The 24,841-nt window shown below is 48.7% G+C and overlaps 1 protein-coding gene across 1 annotated transcript in view; it reads left to right on the plus strand.

Annotated features, from left to right (window-relative positions):
- The window catches only part of LOC141953113 (uncharacterized), a 96,069-nt gene that overhangs the window by 36,822 nt on the left and 34,406 nt on the right, over positions 1–24,841 (plus strand). The window contains exons 4-9 of the mRNA XM_074891423.1: positions 60–255; positions 1,910–2,053; positions 3,884–3,925; positions 18,467–18,725; positions 18,804–19,213; positions 23,959–24,003. Coding sequence (XP_074747524.1) covers positions 60–255; positions 1,910–2,053; positions 3,884–3,925; positions 18,467–18,725; positions 18,804–19,213; positions 23,959–24,003 — 1,096 coding nt within the window. The remainder of the gene's footprint in view (positions 1–59; positions 256–1,909; positions 2,054–3,883; positions 3,926–18,466; positions 18,726–18,803; positions 19,214–23,958; positions 24,004–24,841) is intronic.

The raw sequence follows: 24,841 nt of genomic DNA on the forward strand, positions 1-24,841 counted from the left end.
AAGGTATGGGACCTGAGTTTCATGTTGTGCCTCCTCCCTTCCCTCTTCGGGGCACACAGGTTCCCAGTTTCCTTTCTTGGCGATGGGCACTGGCACCAAGTTGCTCTCAGCATCTCCTTGGAGAGGCTGGAGTTGCACGTGGACTGTCGGCTGGTGGACAGAGTGAGCTGGTCCAATTATTTCGGGATGGGAGTGAACACTGAGGGGCTGATCATCATTGGAGGCCTGATCGAGTCCTTCGAGATCCCCTTTAAGGTGAGAGCTGGGCAGACCTGGCAGGTCTGTGTTTGAGGACATGGTCTGCTCTAGTGCATGAAATGAGGCTGAAACTCCTTCTGAAGGAGTCCATTGCCTTCTCTTCCTAAAACACACCAATTTTTTTCACAGTTGGGGAGGGTGAGCTCTGCAAAGGCTTTGAGTTGTGCAAAGTGCTGGTTTTTGAGTCAGAGCAACACAAGTGCTAGCAGTCAGGTCAGCAGTAGAGATCTCTAGGTTAGACGTACACTCATCCTCTCTTGTTGACCGTGACTTGTACCATGTACAGAAGTCATCTGTGCAGGCAGCATGCAAAGAATTTGGTTGGGGAGCTTGTCCCATGCATGTGTTGAAGATAAAGACCCTGCTCTGAGGACTTTACCAGCAAAGGATTCCCAGCAGATCAAAGTGGATGGCCTTGTTATAAAATGCCAGATAAATTCAAAGGCTGTCAGGTTTTATGTTGAAACATATCTGATGGTCAACTTCAAACACAGAAATTGAGGGCATCAAACAGATCTAGCTCTTACAGAAAAAGACCAAGTGATGTTTCTGAGACCAACCCCTGGTTTGTGCCATCAGTCTGAAGCTCTTCTCCATTCCTTTGGGGTAGCATTGTCCTCATCCCTGGTTTATAGCAGGCTGCACAGCTGCACCTCCATCCTGGGGAGGAAGATTTCAGCTCATTTAGTGAAGTGGTCATCTGGCATCTTGGACGTGATCCTCTCTTCATTTGCTGCTGCTGGGAGGTAGCAGAGGACCACTGGGTAGATAGAGCCAGCTCAGACATTCCCTCTGGATAGCCACGTCATGCAGAAAAGCTCCTCGAGAATCAGTGGTGCTGTGTTGCTAAGTAGTTATTTCAGTCACCCTGAGCTTAACGAAGGAAATATGAAGGCAGCCTAGTAGGGCAGGGAAGCCCTTCTTGAACCAGTTTTGATTCTGACGAGTGCAAAATCTTGAAGGTTGACATTTTGTCTTATGTAGACAAACAGGTATCTCTGGGGGTCTCCACCTCCCTCCCTCATCTGTCTGGGGGTCTGTGCTGGGAGCCCAATATCGTGCATCATTCTTCTTTGTAAATCCTCTCCTGTACAGAATATTTTCCCTTTGGTCGCTCTCCTCACGCAGCCTTGTTCTCACTGAGGCCTTTACAGTACGAGAGCAGCTCCCTGCTGCTGCACGGCACCAGCCAAGCAGTCCTTGCTGCCTCGCTGAGGGCTGGAGGGCCTGGGTGTGCGGGGAGGTGACGGGGGAGTCGCAGGTCTTTGCTGTCTGCAGGCACGGTTGTCAGCCTGTCAAGGGGTCCCTTTCGGTACTGCCACTGCACCAGAGTGCTGCTCAGGCTGGGCTCTCTTGGAGTTGAATAGTAAGGGCCTGATCCTGTAGTGTGCTTAGCACCTCTTGAATCCTCACTGTTATCTAACTCAAGAATAGCTTGCACATTGCTGGCTCTTAGCCTTTGTTCCCAGGACCTTTGCATCCAGCTCTTGAAGTTGGGGAGTGAATGTTGATTGCCTAAACCATCCTGTAAAGTCCCTGGCTATAAGAGGCTGGAGACACCCCCCCCACCCACCCACCCCCCAAGACCTTTCCCTCTCCTCTGGAGGAAGCATCTGGGTAAACTGTGGTTTATGTGTTTCTTCCTCCCCAGGGTGCTCTACAGCAACTGACCTTCATGATGGGAGACCCAGCAGCCGCCGGCGAGCACTGCCGCAGCTACAACTCAACGTGCACACACTCCTTCAACCTCAAGCGCTTTGGTTCCCCATGGGAGCTTTCACCAGCTTGGCCAGAGGTGTGGCTGGGGGCAGCTGACAAATTTGGGGGTTGCTGGCCCAAGCTCCTCTTTGGTATAACATGATTCAAATTAAAGGACCAACCCAGGGCATTAAAATGCAGCCTGGAAGTACTTGGGTCTCCAGTTTGAGTTGCGATGCAAGGCAGTGACGGTGGCCAGCACATGGGGTGGTGGTCCCTTCACAATTCAAACCCTCCCTTCAAGTCATTGGTGCAGAGGAAGAATGAATTAAAGGGAGAGTTTCTGAGCCAAAGAAAGCCTGGGTGTGTGTATGACTGTATGTGCTCATGTGTTTAACACAGGAAAGTTTTGAGTAGCTATTGAGTAATTCTGTAGCTTTGCTTTTGGGAGGGGGTGAAAGCTGTACTGGGGAACTGTAGATCACTGAAATTCTTGCTCGCTCCCAGCAAGACTGTTGCATTGCACCCTTTGGTGCATCGTCCTTTCAAAGGTTGTCTCCTCTGTTTTGTCAGCATTGCTGGAAAACAGAAGTATTGTGGATTTTACTTTTATTAGTGTTCAACAATCTTTCAAGAAATATATCTGTGCCAAAAAGCCCAGATCACATAGTAAATCCCCAAAGACACGAAGCACCCAGGCTTTCCTCAGGAGCTGGGGTTGGCCCAGGGAGACACCTCACCTCTCTAGCCCAGGTATCTAGAAGGGCTTCGTAGCTGCCTGGAGAAGGGTTGTTGAAGAGGCAAGTGCCTCACGTCAGCTTTTGGAATGAACCTCCCCTGTGTAATCCCCTTTTTTGATGGTCTAGGGAGGAGCTGGGAGAGCTGCTGGAAAAGGGCACAGCATCAGGGGAGGGAACTGGGTGTGGGTTGGGGCATCTGCCCTGTCTGGGTCCCGCCTGACATTTCCTTCCCCCAGGATCCTGGTGCTAGAACACCCGGGCAGCACAGAGGGAGCGGTGACACTCAGCTGTGCTGCTGCCCTGCCTCTCCCTGCTCCTGGAGCAGCCCTGCAGTAATTGCTCCCTTCCCCAGGCTGGGCTACATCAATCTCTGTGTTTATTATTTTAAGAGGAGGATTTTAGGAAAAGCCCTGGTCATAAGGGATTAGCTAGGAGCTGGCTTTGCCAAGGAGTAAGTGCGGAGAAGGCTGAGTATGTAATGCAGAGCAGGTCACGCTGGTTGTCTGCCTGCTCTAAGGGAGATTGGTGTGTCTGACTTCCCAGCAAGTGTAACCATGGTCATCCTCAAAATGATACCAGGCATTTCTCATGCTGACAGCCCTTAGGTACTGGCTGTAGCTCTGAAATAAGTTGGACTCGCTCCCTAGAGCTAAGAAGTAAGGACAAACCTCTGATTTAAAAGCTACAAGATGTGTCCTCTGTGCTTGCAAGGTGATGGGCTCCTCTTAACCTGCTTTTATTATCTGTATTATCCTGTGCACTGTAGGCCTGGAGCACTCACCTGAATGGCTCCAGTGGCTTACCCAGCAGGGAGAAGGTTTTATTTTAAACATCAGTAAGTTGACTGCAAGTGGGAACCCATGGGATAATTCTGCCCCACATCACACCAGTTCCCATCCCTTGCTGGCCCTCCTCAGGACTGAGTAGCTTCAAAAACAAAAGAAAAACAAAACAAAAGCTTCAAGAACAAAAGAAAACCACCTGAAGACTTGAGAGGTTTAATCAAAAGCTATTCCTTGTGTCACTGTGAATGACTGACTGGTTCCTAGTGTGCATTCCCTGGATGCTTCCCATGCCGCTGGAGGCAGCGTGCTCTTCAATCCTGAAGCTAACAATAAGCACACGCTTAAGTCAGTGCAGGTCCTTGGGCAGTGATATTTTTCCTCTTTCTCTCTCCAACTGTCTAGGTGCCAAAAGAAACCAATGAAATCCAGGACTCAGCTGCTCAGGTATGACCCTCCTGCATTGCTGCAGGAGGTATGTGCAGGGAACACCCCTCCCTGTGTCCCTCTGGTATGTCTCACCACCATGCCATCTCCTGGGGAAACGAGTTGCTCTAACAAGCAATCTGGTAAAAAGGCAAAATACCCAGGCAAGGCTACTAGTTATTATTTTTTTATTGCAATATCAGTCTTTAATGGTTTGAATGTAACTTGACACATCTCAGAGCTGGTGGAGGCCAAGGTGAGTTTAGGTGACCTTGAGCATTTGCATTGAGCCCAAGAGGGGTGGCTTGATGAAGGTGGTGATAGATGGATCAGACCACTGCATGCACAGAGGTGTTTGTAGATCTGCCTGCCAGATTTGCTCGGAGGGAAGGAAACGGTGCCGTTAGCAAGGTGGCAGGTCTCTGCATGGTACAGGAAAACGCAGGAGGCTGGATAACCACCACTTCTGCCCGCGCGTGGGACACGGCGTCTGCCTGGGTAGGACTTGCTGCTGCTGCTCACCGTCATTGAGGAGGTGGGAAGGGCTGAAGCTCTGCAGTGGGGGGAGGTGGTTGTGGTTCTGGGGGTTACAAAGCATCACGCTTCCTTGGCATGGCTCCCCGGGGAGTTTGGCAGTGGGAGAGGGGGGGCTGCTCCCAAGTCCCACTGGTGCTCCTGGGGCTGGCGGCTGCCACCTCTTCCTGGGAGCTGCATTCACCCAGCGGGAGCTTGGGGCATGTCTCCATCTCCTCCGCATGCATCAGGGGAGACGAGCGATCGCTCCAAGTGAGGCAGGCTGCAAGTCCTTTATGTTTCTGCTTTATTTGGGATTTCTATCTAAGGTTTGTTGTTTGAGTTCAGGCAAACAGACATCCTGAGGGGGAAACCTGCCAGCAAATGTAAATTGAGATTTTTGTGGGTGTGACTGAGCAGTGTGGAGTCCTTTCTGTATTTCCCTCACCCTCCCAGGCATTGCTGTTAACCGTTTGGGGATAGTCTCTGTTCTCACACCTGGCTTAAACTGTCTGGCTACACCTTGATAACTCTTTTGTGCAAACTATGCTTCATGTATGGCCACGTGGCCTTTTGCAGCTGGGTTCATACCGTCTGCTCCAGGGTTTAATCATGACACAAGCGTGGCAGCAGCAGGCAGGCTCACAGGTGAGCATGCTGCTGGTTTGCTGATGAGGGTACTTACAGGTTGGGTTTGTAAAGATGATAACGAACTGAGATGGCAAAATCACTCCTCCTGAGCATGTCTGAAAGGTGGTATCTGCCTCCCTGCAATTAGTCCTCAAGTCCTGATGGATCCTGTTTAGGACATGCTCCCCCATCCGATGCTCATTTGCCAGCCGGCTTCACTGGCTGCGGTTCTCCTGGCGACTGGTGTGAATTGGTGAGATGTTGCCGTAATAAGGAAAGTGCTGAAACTCATAGGTCTACAGGGGAAGAAGACTAATGATATTCTGGATATGGGACAAGTTTATTTTTCAAGCACTTAATCAGGACCAGAGATGCCTCGGGATCTTTCACGTTTGAATTTATTAAAAGAAAAAATTGTGATACTAACGTGTTACAGTATGAAAATAATGAAGAGCAGATCAGCTCTGCTGCAGGGACTATCCAAAGATATACTTTGTAGTTACACTTTCCATGCCTTTGTTCATTTAGAAGTAAATTAACATATTGGTGAATTCCTTAATTGCTAATTAGACCTAAATAATTATGGAGGGCTAGGGTGATGGTGGAGGAAGATGTAAGTGGATGAAGGCGAAAGATTAGTTCTTTCTCGTTGGCAGCCTAAATTATACCTCAATTGCAGTCTACTCCTTTTATGATTTTTTTTGAGGGGTAGATTGTAATTTATGAGTAATCTTTGAGACATGGATGGTATTGAGCCACTTCTACCTTTTGTTTTTTCTTTGTCTGTGCTAAATGTGAGCAAGAGGGCTGAGTTGATTACTAAACTGAATGGCTTTTTCCAAAGCAATATAATCCGGGATCCTAAAGCCATTCAACCTAAAATCAAGAAAAACTTAAATCCCACTGATTTCCTAAGAGACAAAATTTCACAGGTTTAATTATCTGGACAGCTCAAAGTACTGCCAAGATTTCTTCTTGATTTAAAAATGCTGTGAAATCTCTATGAAAATGCTTGGTTTGTTCATGGCACGTCTGTTCTTTCATGCTCAGATTCGTTATTGAACAAAATTGGTGTTGCAACCACTCGTTCAGTCTCATTCAATCCTGGTGGCTCCTTAAATAGCAACAGCTCAGTAACAGTCCGACACGGTCACTGTGTGTACAAATACAGCAGTTCGGCAGCGGGGACTGCTTGTTCCTCCTCCTTGCCATTCTCTTTGGTCTTCATAATTAAAAAACCCAATGTAGGTGTCTTATTAGCATCTGAACACTTCTGCAAGGATTTAAAATTTTCAGCCTGGATTCTGCTGTTAAAGCTTGGCAAGAGTCTTATTTTGCAGAGTGTCACCTTTCCACTGAGCGGGTGGCCTGAATCCATGGTGATGGGCTGGGAGGAATGTCTGAGCAGACTCCAGGCTGTCCTTCAGCCTGAAAGGGAAATTGTGGGGTGAGGTGGTGTGACTGTTCTAGCTTTATGGCATGTGTAAACCAGCAGCCAGGGAGCTCCTTGCAAGTAATTTCTCAGAAACAATTCTAGGGAGCAGGAGACCAAATGAACCAGAATAGCAAGCTGGGCAAATGCTTGTTATTGCTCCTGATTTCACGCACGCTTAAGCAGGAGGAGATGGTCCTGTGTGGCACAATTCATGAGCATGTATTTCTGCTGGGTCAGGCAATGTTTGGAGGAAGCAGAGAACATGGAGCAAAATAAGCTTGGACATTTACTAGCTGGATAGCAAAAAAAGATTTTGAGGTTTTGGTTTTTGTTACCAACTAAAAATTCTTTTTTTTTTTTTTAATGAGGTTTTTAAATATCCAATATACAGAATAAAAGATCTTACTTTACAGGACTTTCTTGCTAGTTTTTGATCATACCAAGAAACATTCCAGTTGAATTAAAGCAAATCACAATGTGGTGCTCTTGATGATTAAGAGATTTCATATGCAAAGAATAGGAAAAAAAGCTTGGGTATTTTTTTGTGGCAAAGGAAATGCTGGCTCTACTTAAACTTTAGGAGGAAGATCCATCTTAAAGATAATTTCTGAAAGCAGTAAATGGAGATTCAGTTGCTAATTCCTTGTTAGCACCTTTGATTGCTTAATGTTGAAGTACTACCAGAGGATCCTTCCTTTAAAATCAGAGCAGTCTGAAGCCTGTGTATATCAGGAGACTCTGGATGTTGGTCTTTAAAATACCTGTCACAAAAGGCTTGCACTTGGTCCATCCTGCCTAATAAAGACAAACCCTTACAGGGGAACTGCCATTCCTCCACCCCACTGGTTCCGTTGACATTTTGGGCTGCCGGCTCCTGGGATAAGCTGGGCTAATACCAAATAGCCCCGTGGGTTTGTAGCAAAGGCTGGTGGGGGAGGTGTGACCGGCAGCTCGAGCCCAGCAATATCTCTGCTGCTCTCAGGCATTATCTTGAGATGGTTGTTCTTGTTTCTGATAGCGCTGATATCTCAGCCATCTGAAGACCTCTGAAACGAGTTTCTCAGGTAGGATAAGGTGTCTATGGAAAATTTATTGCACGTCAAATCCACTGTGCGATAAATGTAATGAAAGGAGAACGTTGATCTGAACTGCAGTGGTTTTTAACCACCACCCCATGTCAGAGAAATGAAGTGCTATTCCATCTAACCAAGCCATGAGGCATCCTATAGTGAGAATTACAGCTACTCTTCAACCTTTTATGATCTGACCTTCTGCCTGGGTTCAGTTTTTGTGCCCTTGCTGACTTTTATGGCTTGCCATATGCCAGAAGTATTGCAGCAAGGGCTTGGCTTGATCAGTAGCTTCTCTGCTCCTGCTACAGCAACTTCATGGGACATTGCACTTCCCACCAGTGTCTCATGTCCTGCTGCAGGTTCATGGCCGTGTGCTTGGGGCAGCCACATGTCCTGTGTGCAACGACAGCAGGGCTGCTCTCTGCCCAAGGCCCACTTAGAAATGTTATTTTTTCTCTGCTTTTGCTTTGGAAAAAGCTGCTGGAGGAGAGGCACTTGTGCTGTTTGCGAGTGTGGCAGGTGAGCACGGGGACTTCTTCAGAGTCTTTTCAGTCCGAATGTGGCCCCTGGATGTGAAGCTTGCAGGGGTGTTCAGGCTTTTGGGTTGTTTCTGTTTGAGTGCCTGGGTAGGATACCAGGGAGCCCCGAACATCCCCCTGTGAAAACAGGGCACTGCTGAGGCATCCCACGCAGACCTCCAAAAAGAAGTCATTTATCTTGTTTATTATTTAGGCTTACAACATATTCACTTCCCAAATCCAGAAACCAGGTGCCACGCATGAAACTTGTGAGCAAAAACTTCTGTCCTTGGTTACACAAAGCAGTGATGTGGGGAATCACTGGGCTGAGCTATTCCAGCTTTGACTGAGAAAATGTCTCCTGCACACAGGATCCTGCACTTCTGTCCTGAAGCAACTGCAGAAGGACAGTGATGCCTCAGCTGAGGGGTGCAGCCTTGTGCACCTCTCCGAGGAAGCAAGGGCCGGTGCAGAGCGGAGGGAGGCTGTGTTGAGCACCAGAAGGGGTTTCTCTTCCCCAGACTCCTGCTGTAGATGCTGCAGTTCCAAAGGTATAGTTATGTCTGACCTGATCTACTGCTGAACACAGCCCATAGGATTTCCTGGCAATTATTGCTCCTTTAAATCAGTGCAGCTCACTTAGCAAAGAGTCCAGCCTTGATTTTCAACTTTCCCATGACTAAGCCTCTTCCAGGGGCTTGATGGTAGAATGTGCTGGAAAAAATAATTTAAAATTGTTTTTCTCTGATCTTGAGCATGTAAATCATATTGTACTTTTGTTGGATAGAAGGGGATTCTATTAACAAAAATGTGTTTCCTAGGAGAAGACACTAAGCTTTGAAATACATTTTACATAGCCTGACCTAGCTGAAAACTAGGGCAGCACGTTATGTTAGCTGTCTGGGCTCTGTAGACGGATATGCTCCAAGCTGGGTTTTAACCTGTTTGCCATTTAGGAAGTCAGTTGAATTTTTGGATCATGGTATCAAGCCGTAGTAACTGAAAAGCCCTACAGAAGTCTAGGATCATTACATCAACTGTTATCTTTGTCAACAAAACAGTCTTAATCTCCTCAGGCAAGATACCAAGTTAGTTAGACAGCAACTCTTTTCAAAACCATGGCATTAATTACATTATCTGTGGTTTCTTTATTAATGAGCCCCATATCAGTCGCTCTGTTATTTTGCTTGGGCTTGGCTTGAGGGAAGAGGTCTGTAATTACTCAAGGCCTCCTGTTCGCCTTTTTTTTTTTTTTTTTTTTTTTTTTGCATATTGGCACAACATAAAGCCTTTTCCCAGTCCCCTGGAGCTTCCCCAGCTTTCTGAGCCAAATTGAAAAATCAGTGCTCATGTTTGGGAGAGCCTGCTATTTTAACGCTTTTTAGTTTGAATTATCAGGATGGCATTGAGAAACCCCTCCTCCTTGTCACTTCTGGAATGGAAAGTATTTTGTTGTCATCTGGCTCTTCTGAAACGTGGACAGAAATGCAGCTTCTCTGGCTCCGTCTTCCCACGCCGCTGCTGGCAGTTCAGCCGCTTCCACGTGGCAGGGGCCGCGATGAGGACCCCTGCTGCAACGAGGGATGGCCGTGTCAGAGATTTCTCCTGTCTTTATTTTCCTTGTCCAAGTCAGTTTTCTACAAATTGTAGACTCTGCTTTGCTTATCACATGCCAATTCCTTTTTTCTTCTGTTTTATCATCCTTAATGGCTGCTTTCAATTTGTGCTCATTCCCCACTTCCCAAATCTAATTTCTGGGGGTTTTAAACCCGCATGCCTTCTGCCTCAACTCTCATGCTTTTGGACAACTCTTGAGCTGTTTAAAACAGTTCCCAATTTGTCTTTCTCAGCTGGTTCTTCTCTAAATTTGGCCTGTTTAAAGGAGCATGCATGTATGCTATTGATTTTGGCTTTTTGTTCTGTTTACACAGAACCAATATAATTCAGTCGTGATTCTGTTGTGCCTAAGAGACCAGTAACTTTTAGCTTAGAGACCCGTTTCCCCTGAGCTCACCAGATGAGAGTTTCCAATATAGACCTTTCCCATGTCGGACGTTGAAGTTGAATTAAAAAATGTTCTTCTGCAATGTGTAGGAATTCAGTGCTGAGTTAGTGCAGGCTGCCAGGGCTGGACCCCAGCTTCCCGCTGGGAGTTGGCATCCCCTGGCTGGTGTGTGTCCTATGGATTTGTTCTGCACTGACTTCACCTATTGAATACCTGAATGCTTCAGCCCCTGCCCCTGCAGTGCCTCACAGCTTGTGGTTAATAAGTTCTGGGCCTCTGGTAACAACAACATTTAAACCTGGTGTTTCAGGAAAGCGGGGACAGAGCTCAAGCTGTAAGCCCTGGCTTCCCACTGTACTCTTCCTCACCTGATGCCATCTGCCAGCGGCGCCTAGATGTCTTATCCATAGGTGACTTTCCTTTGAAGAACTGGCTTTTAAATCTTTGGCTTTGCAGAGTTGTTTTCACAGGCAGGGCCTCCAGTATCTTTTTAAACCAGGCATCCCTTTGTCCTCTGCCTGTCAAATGATTTCTGGCTATCGATGCCCATGGGCTTCATGGACTTAATCATCCTGCCTGTGCGATGTCCTGTGGAGCAGAGACATGCTGATATCTTTCATTAATTTTCCTCTTCGAGATGTACAGAATGAGGCACCAAGTTCTCTTACACATGGCTGTAGCTGAAACTTTTCAATACTGTTGTTTCATTTGTTGCAAAAAGTGTTTTAAGGAAATTAGTGCTCTGGATCAAAACCGGCAAAATTGATTGGAGGGAGAAGTACGGGTCATGTTGGAGAGCTGAAGTGCTTTGATTAAAGCTATATTTCAAGACTGTTTTTAATCAGAAAACCCCCAAAAGCAACAAAAATGGAACATCAAAACCACACTACCTCACAATTTAATTTTTAGAAGAAAAAACTAAATTCTTTATTTCAACTCATAAAGAAATGGCTGTGGTTTTTATCCCCTCCAGGGACTGCTGCACAGAGAACAAATATTCATCTTGCTCCCCTCAAGGGAGCTGGTGTCCTGTGGTGACAGTCACCCACGTGGTTATGTATCTCTGCTGACATTTGTCCGCCTCTTAGGAGCTTGTCTGGGGCGCATAAATGAGGAAGAAGGCTGTTGAGGTTCTCTCCAAGGGGGCTCCTCAGACTTTGCAGGAGACCTTGGCAGCCAAGCACTGGTCACACCACCGCAGCTGGGCAGGGAGGACCGTAGTGCTGCTCCTGAGCACCTGCATGGATGCAGGCTCCAAACCCTGAGCAAAACCTCCTGCCAGCTAATTGAGGCTGCTGTGGGGTGGAGGCCTGGCTTGTAGGGTGGCAGGTGATGTCAGGGCAGGCTTGGTTGCCTCAGGGACCCAATTTTATTATGCCTTCAGGCAAGCTTTCACAAGGACCTGTCAAAATTTCTGGGGGGACACTGTGAGGATGTCTACTACTGGTGTGTGATGGGGTGAAGGGAAGGTGTTTAGAAAACTCCCCTCTGCTTTTCTGAGTGGAGCAATGCCTCCATCAATTTATTTTAATGGATTTGATGGGACCCTTGTAGCCTCTTTGCCTGGGACTTCCAGGTACATCTAGGCATCAGGTGTATTCTCTTTTTTAGCAGTTTAACAGCAAAACTAAAAAAAAAAAAAAGACTCCCATGTAACAGCCCATTGATTTTAAGAGCTTTCTTGCTACAGGCATTCACATGGCAGCCCACGGAAACCCAGTCTCCATGGCAGCAGCTGGTGCTGCAGATGAGAAAATGTCCTGAAAAACCTGCCAGCACCTCCTGGCCAGTGGGCCCTGGGGGCCAGGGCAGGCCACTGCTCACCCCGGAGATACTCCTTGTCCAGTGAACACCTGGATATTGTGCCTTGGTGCTTATTTTAGAGATGGATACATGCGGCTGGCTCTGTCTGTGACCTCTTCTGCATGTGAGCAGGGAATGTGAAATCATCCAGCAAGGTTCTTCTTTTGCTGTTAGCAACTCGTGCCTTGAACTTGTCCATCCTTGTCCTTTGTGAAACTGGTGAATCCCTGCAGTGGGAAAGCCTTGAGTTGCTCCTGCCTCTGCACCTTCCCCCAGCTCCCTGGGCCAGTGCACACTTATGATCTAGTGCCTAAATCCTCCCTTTTATGGCTCTATTGGGCGCTTTTATTTCCTTTACTTACTGTTAATTATTAGCAAAGGCTTTGGCTAGACGGAAACTTCAGGTGAGAGTGGGGCTGTCATGAAGCCAACGAGTCTCCTGCAACCCCAGGTCTTGGTGGGCACCCGCTTGGCTCAGCTGGAGCTGTGTGCCCTGCTTGGGGGTTTAGGTTGGGAGATGGTGATGATGTCCATGGTCTCCAAGATGGAGCTTGGAAGTGAAAGACCCCTATTTTCCAAAACAAACAAACAAAAAAAGATTAAATGAAAGGAGAAAATATCTGCTGTGGAGTTTCCTGCATCTTTGTGTGACTCTGGTGCTGCAGGAAATAGGACCCTGCAGCAGATCCTGGTACCCAGGTCACAGCAGCCTGGGGCAGGGTTCAGCACTGCTTTTTGTTCCATCTCAAATAAAATATTTTCACTTTCAGATTGAAAAGCCCTTTCTCAACGTCCCACATTGCTGCAGGTCTTTTCATGAACGAAAAGTTTGGTTACAATTTAAAAAGCCAAGAAATCTTCTTTGGGGCTGGCTGAAGATGTTCTCTGCACCCCTGCTACAAAATAGGACTAGAAATAGCAAAACCCAAAGCAAACCAGGAATGAGTCAATTTTTAAAACTATTTTAATTGGAACTTACAAATAGGCCAAGTCCCTGCCCCCACCAGCTCTTGTTTTTTGTTGGATTTACTATGTGCCAAACCCCAAATTGAATCATGCAGCTGGGATTGCAGAGGGTTTAATTACCGTGCGTGGCTGCACGGCTGCAGGAAGAGGCTCATGGAGGAGCATCTGACGCCTGGTCCTCACCTCCAACCCTCCTTTGTGCCAGGAGGAGGATGGGGAGGCAAATGAACTCCATCTGTCTCCCCCCGAGAAGAGTGTTCAGCCTTTCCATGTTTCACATGTTCTTCTCCAGACTCCCAGCTGTTGGAGGTTTACAAATAATGCTAAATATATTGCTGGGCAGATGTTGGAGTGTGTGGTACGGAGCTGCCGCCAGTTTCGCTGTGGTCTGCTAACAAATTATGCAGGCTGTGGACTGCATTGTTCAGGGAGGAAAGTGAGCTAGTGACTGATAATTGTAGTGGGTTAATAGGAGCAATTAGCATCTTAGACCATCCAGAAACACCTCCTGGACAAGCCACAGAAGCTGGGTTCTGGGAAAGTGGACAGCAGTGGTATCTATGGCCAAGCATGAGCAGCTTTGTGGGTCTGTTGAGGGGTTTGTGGGTAGAGCCAAGGGCACCTCAACTTTGTGGGTCTGTGGAGTCTCCAGGTCTGCCCTGTGCTCTGTGGTTCCCTTCCTGAGATGGACGTGGGTCTCCTTGCTGGGGTGGGCTGAGGAATCAGCCCCACAGTGCTAGGCTGGGCTGAGGAAGTTGAACCAGCTGCCTGCAGGTCCCTTCGGTTCCCCTTTGGCTCCTCTCACATTCTCTGTGGGAAGGTGACCTTGCAGGGAATGTGGTTGTTCATAATTAACAGCTGAACTGTTTTTAAGATGTACAAATGATGGAGTCGAGTTTTAGCCAGAACACTTTTTCTGCAGCTCTCTGTTTGATTTCTTGCCTGAAAGGACTTTGTAAAATAAACTAGGGGTTTTTTTAATGGTATTAGTTTAAAAAAAAAAAAAAAAGTGCTGAACTAGAGTCTGTGTGTTACAGCTCTTTACTGACCACCGCCAGCTCACAGTCATCCGTCTTAAACAGAAACAGGACCACGAACCAAGTTAGTTAAAGCTAATGACAGGGGGGCTCTTAACTGGATTTCAAATCTGGTTTATATGTTACATTGAAGGAGCCTCTGAAGGGTTTTACACTCATGTAATTGAATCCATTGATTCTGATATATTTGGGAAGGCTAATTTAATTCAAGGTGCTGATGGTCTCTGCATCGACTGGGTAACGTGCGGCTGTGTAGGGGCTAGCCTGGATGAATAGTGTCTACTTTTAATACAAACTGTCATTAATCCCTTGGGGCTCCCTCTCCCTGGTGGTCGGTAGTGCTGTGTGGCAAGGAAAAAGAAAAGAAATGACTATGCTTTGTGTGAAGGGGCTACGAAATGGAGATAGAGGGAGAAAGCCTGCTGTGGCAAGCACAGGTTTCTGCCTTTCCTCAACTCTAGTTTTCACAGCCCTCTTTTGCCTTGGACCCAAGTTCAAGGAGAGGGAAGGCATACACCTGATAACATGCATGATGGGAAAGCACCAAAGGGTCCTACCTTGTCCTCCTGAGAGCATCTACTGCTGTAGGGGACTGCAAATCCGGCCCTTGCAGTGGGTAAAGCTGATGCCTGGCAGCTCTCTCCTCACCCTCCCACATGCTGCACGGCTTCAACCCCTATTCCAGCAACTTTGGGGTTCAAAAATGTGCCTGAGGGATTCATGAGCTGATGTCTGTGGTTTCCTTGAGATTTGGATCTTACCTCCATGAGAAGGACTGTAGGGTTTGTGGGTGTGCTCTTGGGTTATGCTGGTTTGCTCTCTGGGCTGTGTGGATGCCATCGCAGGAGAGGAACGCTCTTCCCTTGGTTATTTTCTAACATTTGTGAATGGCTTAAGCCAAACCACAGGACCTTCTGCTGGAGAGGTGCTACGTTCCGGATGAAGTTTCTGATTAGCTGGTGCTGATCTAATGGTGGCAGGGAAAGGGCTTGTCCTGCCCTGAGGTCCCATTCCCAGCAGTCCCCCACTCAGTGCTGTGCTCTGTGAACCACAGGGTAGGTCAGTGCAGCTCCCTGATCTGCCTGAAAACTAGCACCAAAAAAAATAATTTAGTGCAATTCTAACGCAGTGCAGAGTGTGTCCACGGGGTGAGCTTTGCCCAGCTTGCAAGTGCTTCCTTGGACCGACCGCCGCCAGCAGCTTCCCAGGTTCCCACGTCTCTGAGCAGAGGGCATGGGCTGGACAGGACCCTCGGACAAGGGCAGGGACATGGCAGCTGTCCACACTCGAGAGCTTGCCGTGATGCTCCATGTCCAGCCTGCCCGTGCTGTAGATGAGCAGCACTGGCTGCTTCCCTGCTCTCACGATTTGAAGCCTGATTTCCCTCCACCTCAAAGGCAGCAAACCCGCTGTGATTTAATTGGCGGCATGTTTTAATTTGTTCCAAACTCTGCAGGCTTGTTCGTTGTACATTAGTGTTTCTCTCCATGAAAACAGCTTCATTGCAGCCTGTCCCCTTCAGGTGCTTTGCTCTGATGACTTTGTGCAGAGCTTTTGCTGCTTACTTTCCTCAATCTCCTTGAATTTTACCCAGACACTGGGTGCTGTTTAGGAAACACAGTCTTTATCTTCCATTGCTCTTCAGGGCTGCGATGGTAACGAGCTGGCCTGGAGATTGAACTGCAGGCTGGGTAGTGCCCAGGGGAAAATCTGAGAGCATCTAATTACTAAAGCTGGCTAAAGAGAGCTGGCTGGAGATGAATTAGGGTTGTCTTTTCCTTTTCTAAATCACTTCTCCCTTCTCTCCTGTTTTATGTATTTTACCCTTCAGTTGCATCCAGTGGTTTTTCCAGTCCACAAGGCACCTCGTTAGCGGTCTCTGGGGAAAGAGGGGCTGGCTGGTCACCTCTGGTCTTTGCTTTCCCATTTGCCATATCTGTTTCCTTTCCTTTTTGTCTTTTCTGCCTCATCCTGACCTTCCTCAACTCTTCCTCCTTCGTGCTAGTTTGCTACTTGCCTACTTAACACCTACTGTAGAGAGCGTTCTTGAAAAATATGGTTATCAGTGCCATTTGGGGCATAAAAATCCTGGTGATAGAGGAATGCTGGTCCTTTGGCTTGGGACATAGCTCTGGCCAGAGGAGCAGAGTAACACCGACACATCAACATTGCCATTACCTCTCCCTTTGGGGGGTCAAGTGTCTGTCTGCAAGTGGGGTGAAAAATTTGTGTTAAGGGCTGAGGAAGTGGGAATATTTCTGTCTTTCCAAAAACCTCTATGTACAAAGACTGCCTTGGCTCAGAAATATATTGTCTCTTCGGGTGAGTACTATGGCTTCAAGAGGTGGTTGGCCCCAAGGCCCTCTCAGTTGCAGCTGCAGGGATTAAAGAGCAACAGGGGTCAGATAATGTGAGACCTGGATGTGACCCAGGGTGGGTTCCTCTGGAAGCTACACGTAGTCTTAGATACATCCCTTATGTATTTACCTACTGCAATATCACAGGGATCAATGGAAAGGTTCAAATTGTGGGTCTGGCCATCCTCCTTTGGGCCTGAGGGTGGAGATGCTCTGTGGAGGTGTCCAGGGATTGTGTTCATGGCTGGCATCAGCAGTAGCTTTTGGCACTGCTAATTTTTTAGGAGGATGCTGATTTGCCCTAGTTAGAACTTCTTGTGGGGAAAGAGTCTGTTTGGGGTAGATTTTGGAAGGGAAAAAAGTTGACAAAATACTTCATTTTGATATTTTAAAAAAAAAAAAGCTATATTTTTTTCTGATTTGAGATGGGTTTTAGCTTATAAAATCATTTGTGCATGAAAGCTTGAAATCAAAGTAAATGATAACAAATTATATATAACAAAGATGGGAACCCAAAAAAAAGTTTTCACAGTTGAGAGCAAAGCATTTCAGCTGTTTTTAAAAGAAACTCTTCAAACTTGACATTTGAAAATTGAGAAATGAAAATTTTCACTTTTCCTCCCCATTTGGGATGGGAAGAGTTTGGAAATCTCCAATCTGATGGCGTGATGTCCAGCAGCTGAGCAAAGGCTTCAGCAGCTCCTGCTGCTTTTGAGGCTCCTCTGCTTCCCAGGGCCCTCCAGAAGTGGGGCTTGGCCAGAGCCGCCTCCCCCGACCCACCAGTACCTGCAGAATCACCAGTGAAATTGTTTTTTCTGCTTGCTGTTCATGTAAATCCACCTTGGTGCTCCCAAGCAAGCATGCATCTTGGGTCTGTGGTGGTGCAGAGCAGAATCAGAGCCAAGTAATGGGTCCAGTCAACAGAAGATAGGATGGGAAGGACGATGGGAAGGATGCTCCATATCTCCTTGTATCCTCTCTGCTCCCCTTCTGCAGCCCCGCAAGGCAAGCGTGGGCCTGCATCTCCCTCTAGTGACTTCTCGCAGACTATTTCTTCATCAGCTGCCTGGCACCAGCCCCAAGGAACCACCAGCCCCAAGGAGCCACCAGCCAGGGCTGAGGTCGCAGCCAGCTCTTCCCGGTGCCATGCGCTGCGTTGTCCAGGCCCTGCAGAGCTCGGTGGGAATGTGGAGCAAGCTCTGAGCGGGGGGTGGTGGGCCTGCGGGGTGATGGAAATGCTGCCAACTGTCCCAGGAGAGGCGAAGGTCCTTCACACCCACCAACCAACCCAACCCCGGGTCTGTGTGCACGTGGCTCAGTGTGCAAGCCCAGTCTGAGGCATACTGGTGCTGGATGTAAAACTCATGTGCGTTTTAAATGCAGGTAACTCTCTAAAGTTTAATTCCTTTTTTGCATTCTGCGGTTTTGTCTTGAGTGTGGATATTGCAGTTTTCCTCCATCCATGGGTGGTGGGCTCTGCTGGTGGTTGTAGGGCTGAAAGAGCCATTGTGACTTGCCCTGTCTTGCAGGGACCATTTCACGTGCCAGCTGAAGACAGAGTGAGTCCCTTGCAAGCCACTGCCTTAAATTAATTTGCCTCAAGCATCCAGGAGGCTCCACTTAGGCTTTCCCTTCCCAATCCTTGGAGGTTCCCAGCAGCACTATTGCAGCTGCTCGATAGGAAAGATGTGGGATGGGGGCTGCAAGCTCCCCTCCAACCTGCCTGTACCATTCCCCTGAGACCACCAGGAGCCTCGAAATATGCAGAAGCAACAAAATCAAAGGCCAAAGGGGCAGACCAATCTCTGGTGTTACTCTATACATTTGCTTTAATTGTTTTAGTAATTGCTCTCAAGCTTGGATTTCTGTCATTAGGCTATGGGCTCTTCTCTTGATGCCTCTCCAGCATAGAAAACTGTGGGGGAATTTTTGCAATGGGATGGTGAAAAGGTTCATGTTAGCGTGGCCCATGCCCAGAACTGGCTCATGTCCATTGTGGAGGGAGAATTTTGTTTTGTAGGTGGATGAACCAACCTGCACGTTGCTGACGAGCTGCCCTGGAGCAAGGGGGCTCCTGCCTGGGGCTTGCCAGCCATGAGCTGCCTCGTCCCCCACAGCAGCATTCATGCACGTGGGAAATTAAGAAGCACAAGTGTGTTGAGCAGGGAAGGGGGGAAAAAAAGTGAAAACTTCAAATTTCTTTTTTTTTCCTTCTTCCTTTTCAGGACTCCAGACTCACCAATTCAGATTTGACCCTGGGGCCACCTTGGACATGGGAGGACACCCAGGAAACCCTCAACCCCCAGCCTGATGGGAGGGCCCTGACATCACTCTCTGCTACTGAGATGCCATCAGCTGAGGAGGAGGGCAGCCTTTCTATTGAGGATGAAGGCTTTGAGCTGTTGAACTCCACCTATAATAAAATCACTGGCCCTGGCAGGCCAGGGCTTGGCAGGAGCAGTCTGTGGGTTGCTGGTAGCTCTGGTGAGTCCATGGTTTCCTTCATTTCTCCTGTGCACTGTTGCGATGCCTGGGTACCTGATGGTGCTTTTATCCACCCAGGACCCTCCATCAAAACACACAGGGCAGCCAAGAAGGAGCGTGCCTCTGACCCCCGGGAGGAGAACGTCACCACGGAGAAGCTGACAGGGGGTGTGGGCACCCGGCGGCGGCTCTCGCCTGGCAAACCCAGCAATGCCATCACTGACCTGGACGTGCCTGCCACCTTCACCAAGGTCTCCCCATCGGCCCGTCAGGAAGCTGCCCCCAAAGGAAATGTGCCCAAAGGTCCCCTGAGGACGCGGCCAGTGGCGGGTGGCCTGAAGCATCCTCCGGTAGCAGCCAGCCCTGTTGTCCCAGGGCTCGGGGATGGTGCCGCCCACCCAGGGAACCCCATCTCACCAGTGGCACATGGGCAGCAGTGTCACGTGAAGCCAGGACCACCGGGGCTGCCAGGACCACCGGGGCTGCCAGTGAGTGGTGAAGGCGATGGCTGTGGGAGGGGAGAGATGGGTGGTGGTGCATCTTCCCCTCCAGAGTGGGTGGTGGGCCCAAGCTCCTGAGCTGCAGTGCCAGCAGCTCACCATGGGAAACTGGGTAGGGAAACCTTCTCCATGCAGGCAGCATGGGTCTGTGCACCAGCCTGGTCCTGCAAGAAGGTTTTTTGCTGTCCCTGAAGAAACTTCACTGGCATCTGGAAAGGAGAAGATGGTTCCCTTATATCGCCCCTGCCCTAGAGGTGGTCTCAAGTCATTTAACCACATTGTTGGTTTTCGTTTCACCCTGGTCCTGCCCAGAGGCAGGCTGAGTGGCTCAGAGCATGACCAAGCCATCTCCTCCAGCCCCTGTCCCTGCAGCAAACCGCAGGTGTCAGTCCATGGCCCGTGTTGGCATCGCTGTCTCTACTGCTGCAACACCCCAAAATTTGTGGTGGTTCAAAGCAGAGCACTGAATTTGTCTTGAAAAAAGTTTTGATTAATTTTCAGATTATTCATCCATCAGTGGGTGTAAAAAACGGAAATTTAAAAAAAATGGTAAACTTAGAATAGATAAATCTTGAGAGAGGTCATCAGTCTTCACTGAGAAGTAGCTGAAAAATGTTTTTACTTATTTTCCCATATTTATTTCTTCTGCCAAAATGATTTCCCTAATTTGGTTAAATTTTCTTAATGATTCTTCCAGTAAATTGCATTTCATTTACCCAGTGCCACTGCCAGAAGTGACCATGGGCACCTTTTCCTCCCCACTGGGCAGACACCCACACAAAAACCCTCTGGGATGCCGTGAGCTCGGGGCTGCCCTGGGGGCTCATCTGGATGCTGCAGGGCAAGTCTCCACACATGGATGTTTTTACGGCTGTTTTTGAGGGACCTGGCACTAAATTCGTCATCGGTGAGCCAGGCTTCATAGGATAACAGTTAAATTTAGGACTGCTAGCTTCCCCCCTGAGCCATCTCTTTGCTGCTGCAGCTATTGCCTGCAAAAATAGAAGAAAATGGCAAAAGGAACAGATGCTGAAGGATGAAAAAATCCCGGGAGTGGAGGAAACGTCACGGCGTTTGACAGCCCTGCTGTCAGACGGCAGGAGGGGAGGCAGCGGGAGGAGGGGACCCAGACAGGAGGGAATTGCTTTTCCCTCCTGTAGAAAGTGTTGAGATGGGTATTCTTCTTGGTCGTGAGCATCCTGGATGGAAACACAGGTATGAGCAGCTCCATCCTGGCATTAGGAGTTTGGGTTTGAGATGCTGGCACAAGCAGGTATAGGCTTGAAGCTCTGCAGTGGCACATGACATGCAAGGTTAGAGATATTATTTTAGCTAAAATTATGTGTTGAGCCTGGCAGCCTTTCCTGATGTCTTGTTACTGCTTCCCAGGGCTGAGGACAGATGGGTTCTGCCCTTGCTGCTGGTCCCCAAACATCCTCCTGCCTCCTTGGGTCTCCGTCCCACCAAGCCCCTTCAGCCGTCCTGAGCCGTGGGAGGTCCGGGCACATAGAGCCTGTTTTGAGGCTGCTTCCCAGTGTGGGCACCCTGAATTCCTGAATTCATACCCACTCACCTTGCTGCTGCCGTGCCCCATGTTCATGGTGATGCCAGCAAAGGTGTGATGGATGTTTTGGGTGTTTAAATGTATCCTGTGGGAGGGAAACCAAAGAATCAGTGCCCTTGTTTTGGAAAACTTCATTAAAAGGGATTTGAGGTTTTTCCTCTGGGAATGGGACCTTTGCCTTACCTTTTGTTTTGGTGATGGTGATGTGTGCTGGGCTTGTGACTCTCCCTCTTGTTGCATCACCTTGGGCAACCTTGCAACTGGGACCTGGGCACAAGGCAGGGTAAGTGTCTGAAGGTGACATCTCTCATTATTCTTAGAGGAAAGATTTGGAAAGAATGGGGTTTTAGCATCAACATTTTCACTTGTGGGGTTTTTGTCCTCCTCTTTCACTGGCCGTATCGATCAGGGCACATACCTACAGCCTTGCCCTACCACGTGATGGGTCCTCTCCCTCGGTACAGATTCATGTACATCTGGTGTGCCACCCTCAGAGATTTTGAACACCTTTTCAAAAACACTTTGAGTAGTTGTTCCAGTCAGGAGGTGTGGATGGCAGTTTATTTATCATCCTGCCAAGTTCTGATCATGCCCTAATGCCAATCAGGGCATTTATAGACTGCAGATCACATGCCCTTAGTCTCCATTCCAGTCACCGTCCACTGTAAAGGCCAATGCCTTTACATCAGTGGGGAAAAAACCAACATGTTGTGAGAAGTGGAAAGTGTTTCTTTAAAAGCTGCTGATTTTTATATCTTGCTAATCCTCCTTGCAGGGATTTCATTGTTTTACCAGTATTCAAAAACTCCTTGGCTTTCATAGACAGTGTTTCATGGGGGTTCCCAGCTGTTGGTATGTCCCCACAGGCTTTTATCTTTCTTTTTTCAGTTTCTGTAAGTTAAACTTAGCACTGGCTATTTAGGAGCAGAGAAGTGGTTTCTGTTTGTAGGCTTAAATTGAATCCTGCTGGAGGCATCTGGTGTCAGGGACGGTGTGAACTTGGGCGACAGGTAAATGCAAAACCTTCTCCATGACTTCCTCCCGGGAGCCATCCGCTGTTTCACAGCACCCGGGGCTGCAGCCGTCAGGCCACGCCGCAGGAGGAGGGTTGGTGCTGCGGAGCGGGGCTGTGCGCAGTTTGCAGGGCAAAACACTGGCTGCCTTCTGGATGAGATCTCTTGGATTGATTTTCATTTTTCTCTCCTGAAATGTTACAGCCCTTGGGTTCGTTGTTCCTGGTGCTCTGAATTGTTCTTTTTGGTTTGCACAAAATGGCATCAGCTTGGGAGCTGCTTAAGGGAGAGAAATAGATGCTGTCAAATTTCAGGGGGTGCTGTTGTGCCCGTGGCTTGCTCCTGTCACTCCACCCTGCACTAGGACTGCACATGTTGGCTTCGCAAAGTTGGTTGTTCATGCTGGGGGTGGCTGTGGCCAGTGCCTGGGCAGGAGCAGGAGGAGGAATGGGTCTTTGGACATCTCAGAGAGGGTCCTGGTTCATTTAAGTATCCTCAGTGGAACACTGTGACCCACCAATGTCTGCATAGGAGGAAGGGTTTGTTGGGCACCCCATCGGCTGCTGACATACCCCAGCTGTGGACATAGGTCAGCGGGTGTCCACGCAGGAGACAAGCTAAAGGCTGCACCCAGAAGTGACTGGACCCCATAGCTCTTTTGAGGGGGATCAGGAGGAGGCAGGACTTACTGAAGGATCTAATTTATATCTGCACCTAGGGCAGAGAGGATGAGCCTGTCCCCAGGCACCTTGCAATGGGCACGTGGTGCTCACATAAAATCCCAGTGACTCCAAACTGGGTGCCTTCCCTCAGAAGTGGTCTCTCAGCAGCACACACCCAGCCCCTTAAAGGAGGAGTGCTGGGTGGATAAATAGAGGGGCTGCCTGGCACTGATAGGGGTTCCTGCTCATCCTGCTGCATATTTTAATAATGGGTACAGTAGGCAGGAATTGCTTTATTTTACCTCCTTCAGCAACGGTGCACCTGGAAGTGTTAAGTTTATTCTTAAAAAAGATCTAAAGATCTTAGGTCTTTTCCAACCTAAATGATTCTATGATTTTAATACCCAAGGTTTGAAAGTCAGACCAGAGTTGCCAGCGTCACTGCTGCTGCATGTGCCATTTGGCATGAACGTGTGCAATACACAAACCAAGCTCAGGGGCACAGCCCTCAGCCCCCAGGGAGGGGGAACTGAGCCCTGGAGACCTGTGGGCTTCAGATCTGGGCACTTTAGGTGATCAGAGTCCCTTTGATGAAGTATCCCTCAGTGCCAAAGCTGTTTCTGGACATGTAGCTTGGCCTTTTTACCCATCCCAAGAGTAAAAAGGGCTGCTGCCCGAGCGGGGCTTCCTCGGTGGTCACAGGGATGCAGCTGTGTCTGTGCTGGGGTGGTGTTAATTCACTGTGGATTCCCAGGTTTGCTACCGGCTCGGATAAAGCTCAGAACAAAAATGGTGGCTGTAATTGAAGCCATCAGAGCCGCAACTCTGCAGCAGACGTGCAGATAGACGCTGTGCTGCAGCCCAGTGTGTTATCAGGCTCTGCCGACATCTTCCAGGTAGAATTCTTTCATTGAGAAAAGCTGGGATCTCCCGTCTGCCTTTGTTTCTGTCCAGACAGATGCTTTGGTAAGCCCTGAAGTGGGGTCACCGCTTGGCCAAATTGTGCAATATTGACTAGAGATGGGCTAGATCAGATCTCACACAAGTTAGAAGCCGCAGATGTTTGCATCCTCGTCCAAACTACTGTTTGAGTGTGTGGCCGTGATCCAGCTTTATGGGATTTTTTCCTAACACACTGCCTTTCCTCACCAGGTGTCAGGAAATGTGCTCCTGCTCCCCGGCCATATGGTCTGGGGTGTTTCTGTGATGGATGCTGAAGGATTATGCTGCTCAGCTGGTCAAGCAGAGCTGCTTTCTGATGCCAGGGCAGGAGAGTGGAAAGGGAGCAGCATAAAAGAAGGGGGCACTTTCCACCACACTGGTCTTTGGGGTGTTTGAGACTTGGTGCTGCTGGTTTGCTCTGAATCAGCTGTTTCAGTTCCTGCTTCCTTGGGGCAGGGATGGCCCCGGCCATGACCCAGCCACCGTGGGATCTCCCCTGGTTGCGGGGGGTCCCCCTTCGGGGTGACACAACTCTCCTTCTTTGCCTTTCAGGGCTGTCCTGGGAGACGTGGACTGGTGGGACCCAAAGGAGACAAAGTGAGTATCCAGAAAAACGCAGGAAGGTACGGGATGGGATGGGATGCAGGATCCAGGACAATACCACAGATGGTTTGGGTTAGTTTGGCTGGTTTTCATCAAGAGGGTAATGTGAGCTGAAGCTGCAGTCTGGTGGCCCTCTATGTGCATTTGGAAGAGGAAAGAACTATTTTTACTGGGTATTTTAAGCCCAGGCTCAGGACTGAGCTGACTGTCTGGACAAACTACTGTCTTTCGTCTGAGCCACTTAAAGGCTCTGCAGAGGTGGCAGAGCGGGGAGATGAAGCAGTTTTAGTCAGGTCACCTGGACGAGGGACGCTGGCATGTCCCAAAGTCCAACCCCATGCTATAGCCACCAACTTATCTTGGAGGGACAGCTGTCCTCCAGCACCGCGTTGGTCAGACCCACAGCTGCCCTTCCTGCTCCCAGAACCCGGCACGCAGCAGCCGGCATGGCACAGCTCGATCTCCTACTGCACACAGCATTGCCTAGTGCACTGACAGATGCTTGGAGATGCTCTAGATTAAGGGTAGTGCCTCAGTTTCCCCATCAGTAAAACAGTGAGAGTGCTCCTAACCACCTTTGCAGAGCAGTTTCCACCTTTCCCAAGCTGTAGAGGGGCAAACACGTTGCCCCACAAGTCACATCTCTGCGCATTAGCTTCAGTACCTGTGGCAGTTAGACAGGGTTGGGCACAAACATGTGTGTATGAAGCTCATTCCTTTTGCTTTCCCTGTTGTCAGCATTATTTAGATCTTAAGAGCTGGTTTGAACCCAGGAATGTGCCTAGACCCAGACTCTGCTCAGAGGCTGACTTGAGTCAGAGCCTGTGTCCAG

This window comes from Strix uralensis, chromosome 21 (assembly GCF_047716275.1).
Source record: "Strix uralensis isolate ZFMK-TIS-50842 chromosome 21, bStrUra1, whole genome shotgun sequence".
In the NCBI taxonomy this organism is placed as follows: Eukaryota; Metazoa; Chordata; class Aves; order Strigiformes; family Strigidae; genus Strix; species Strix uralensis.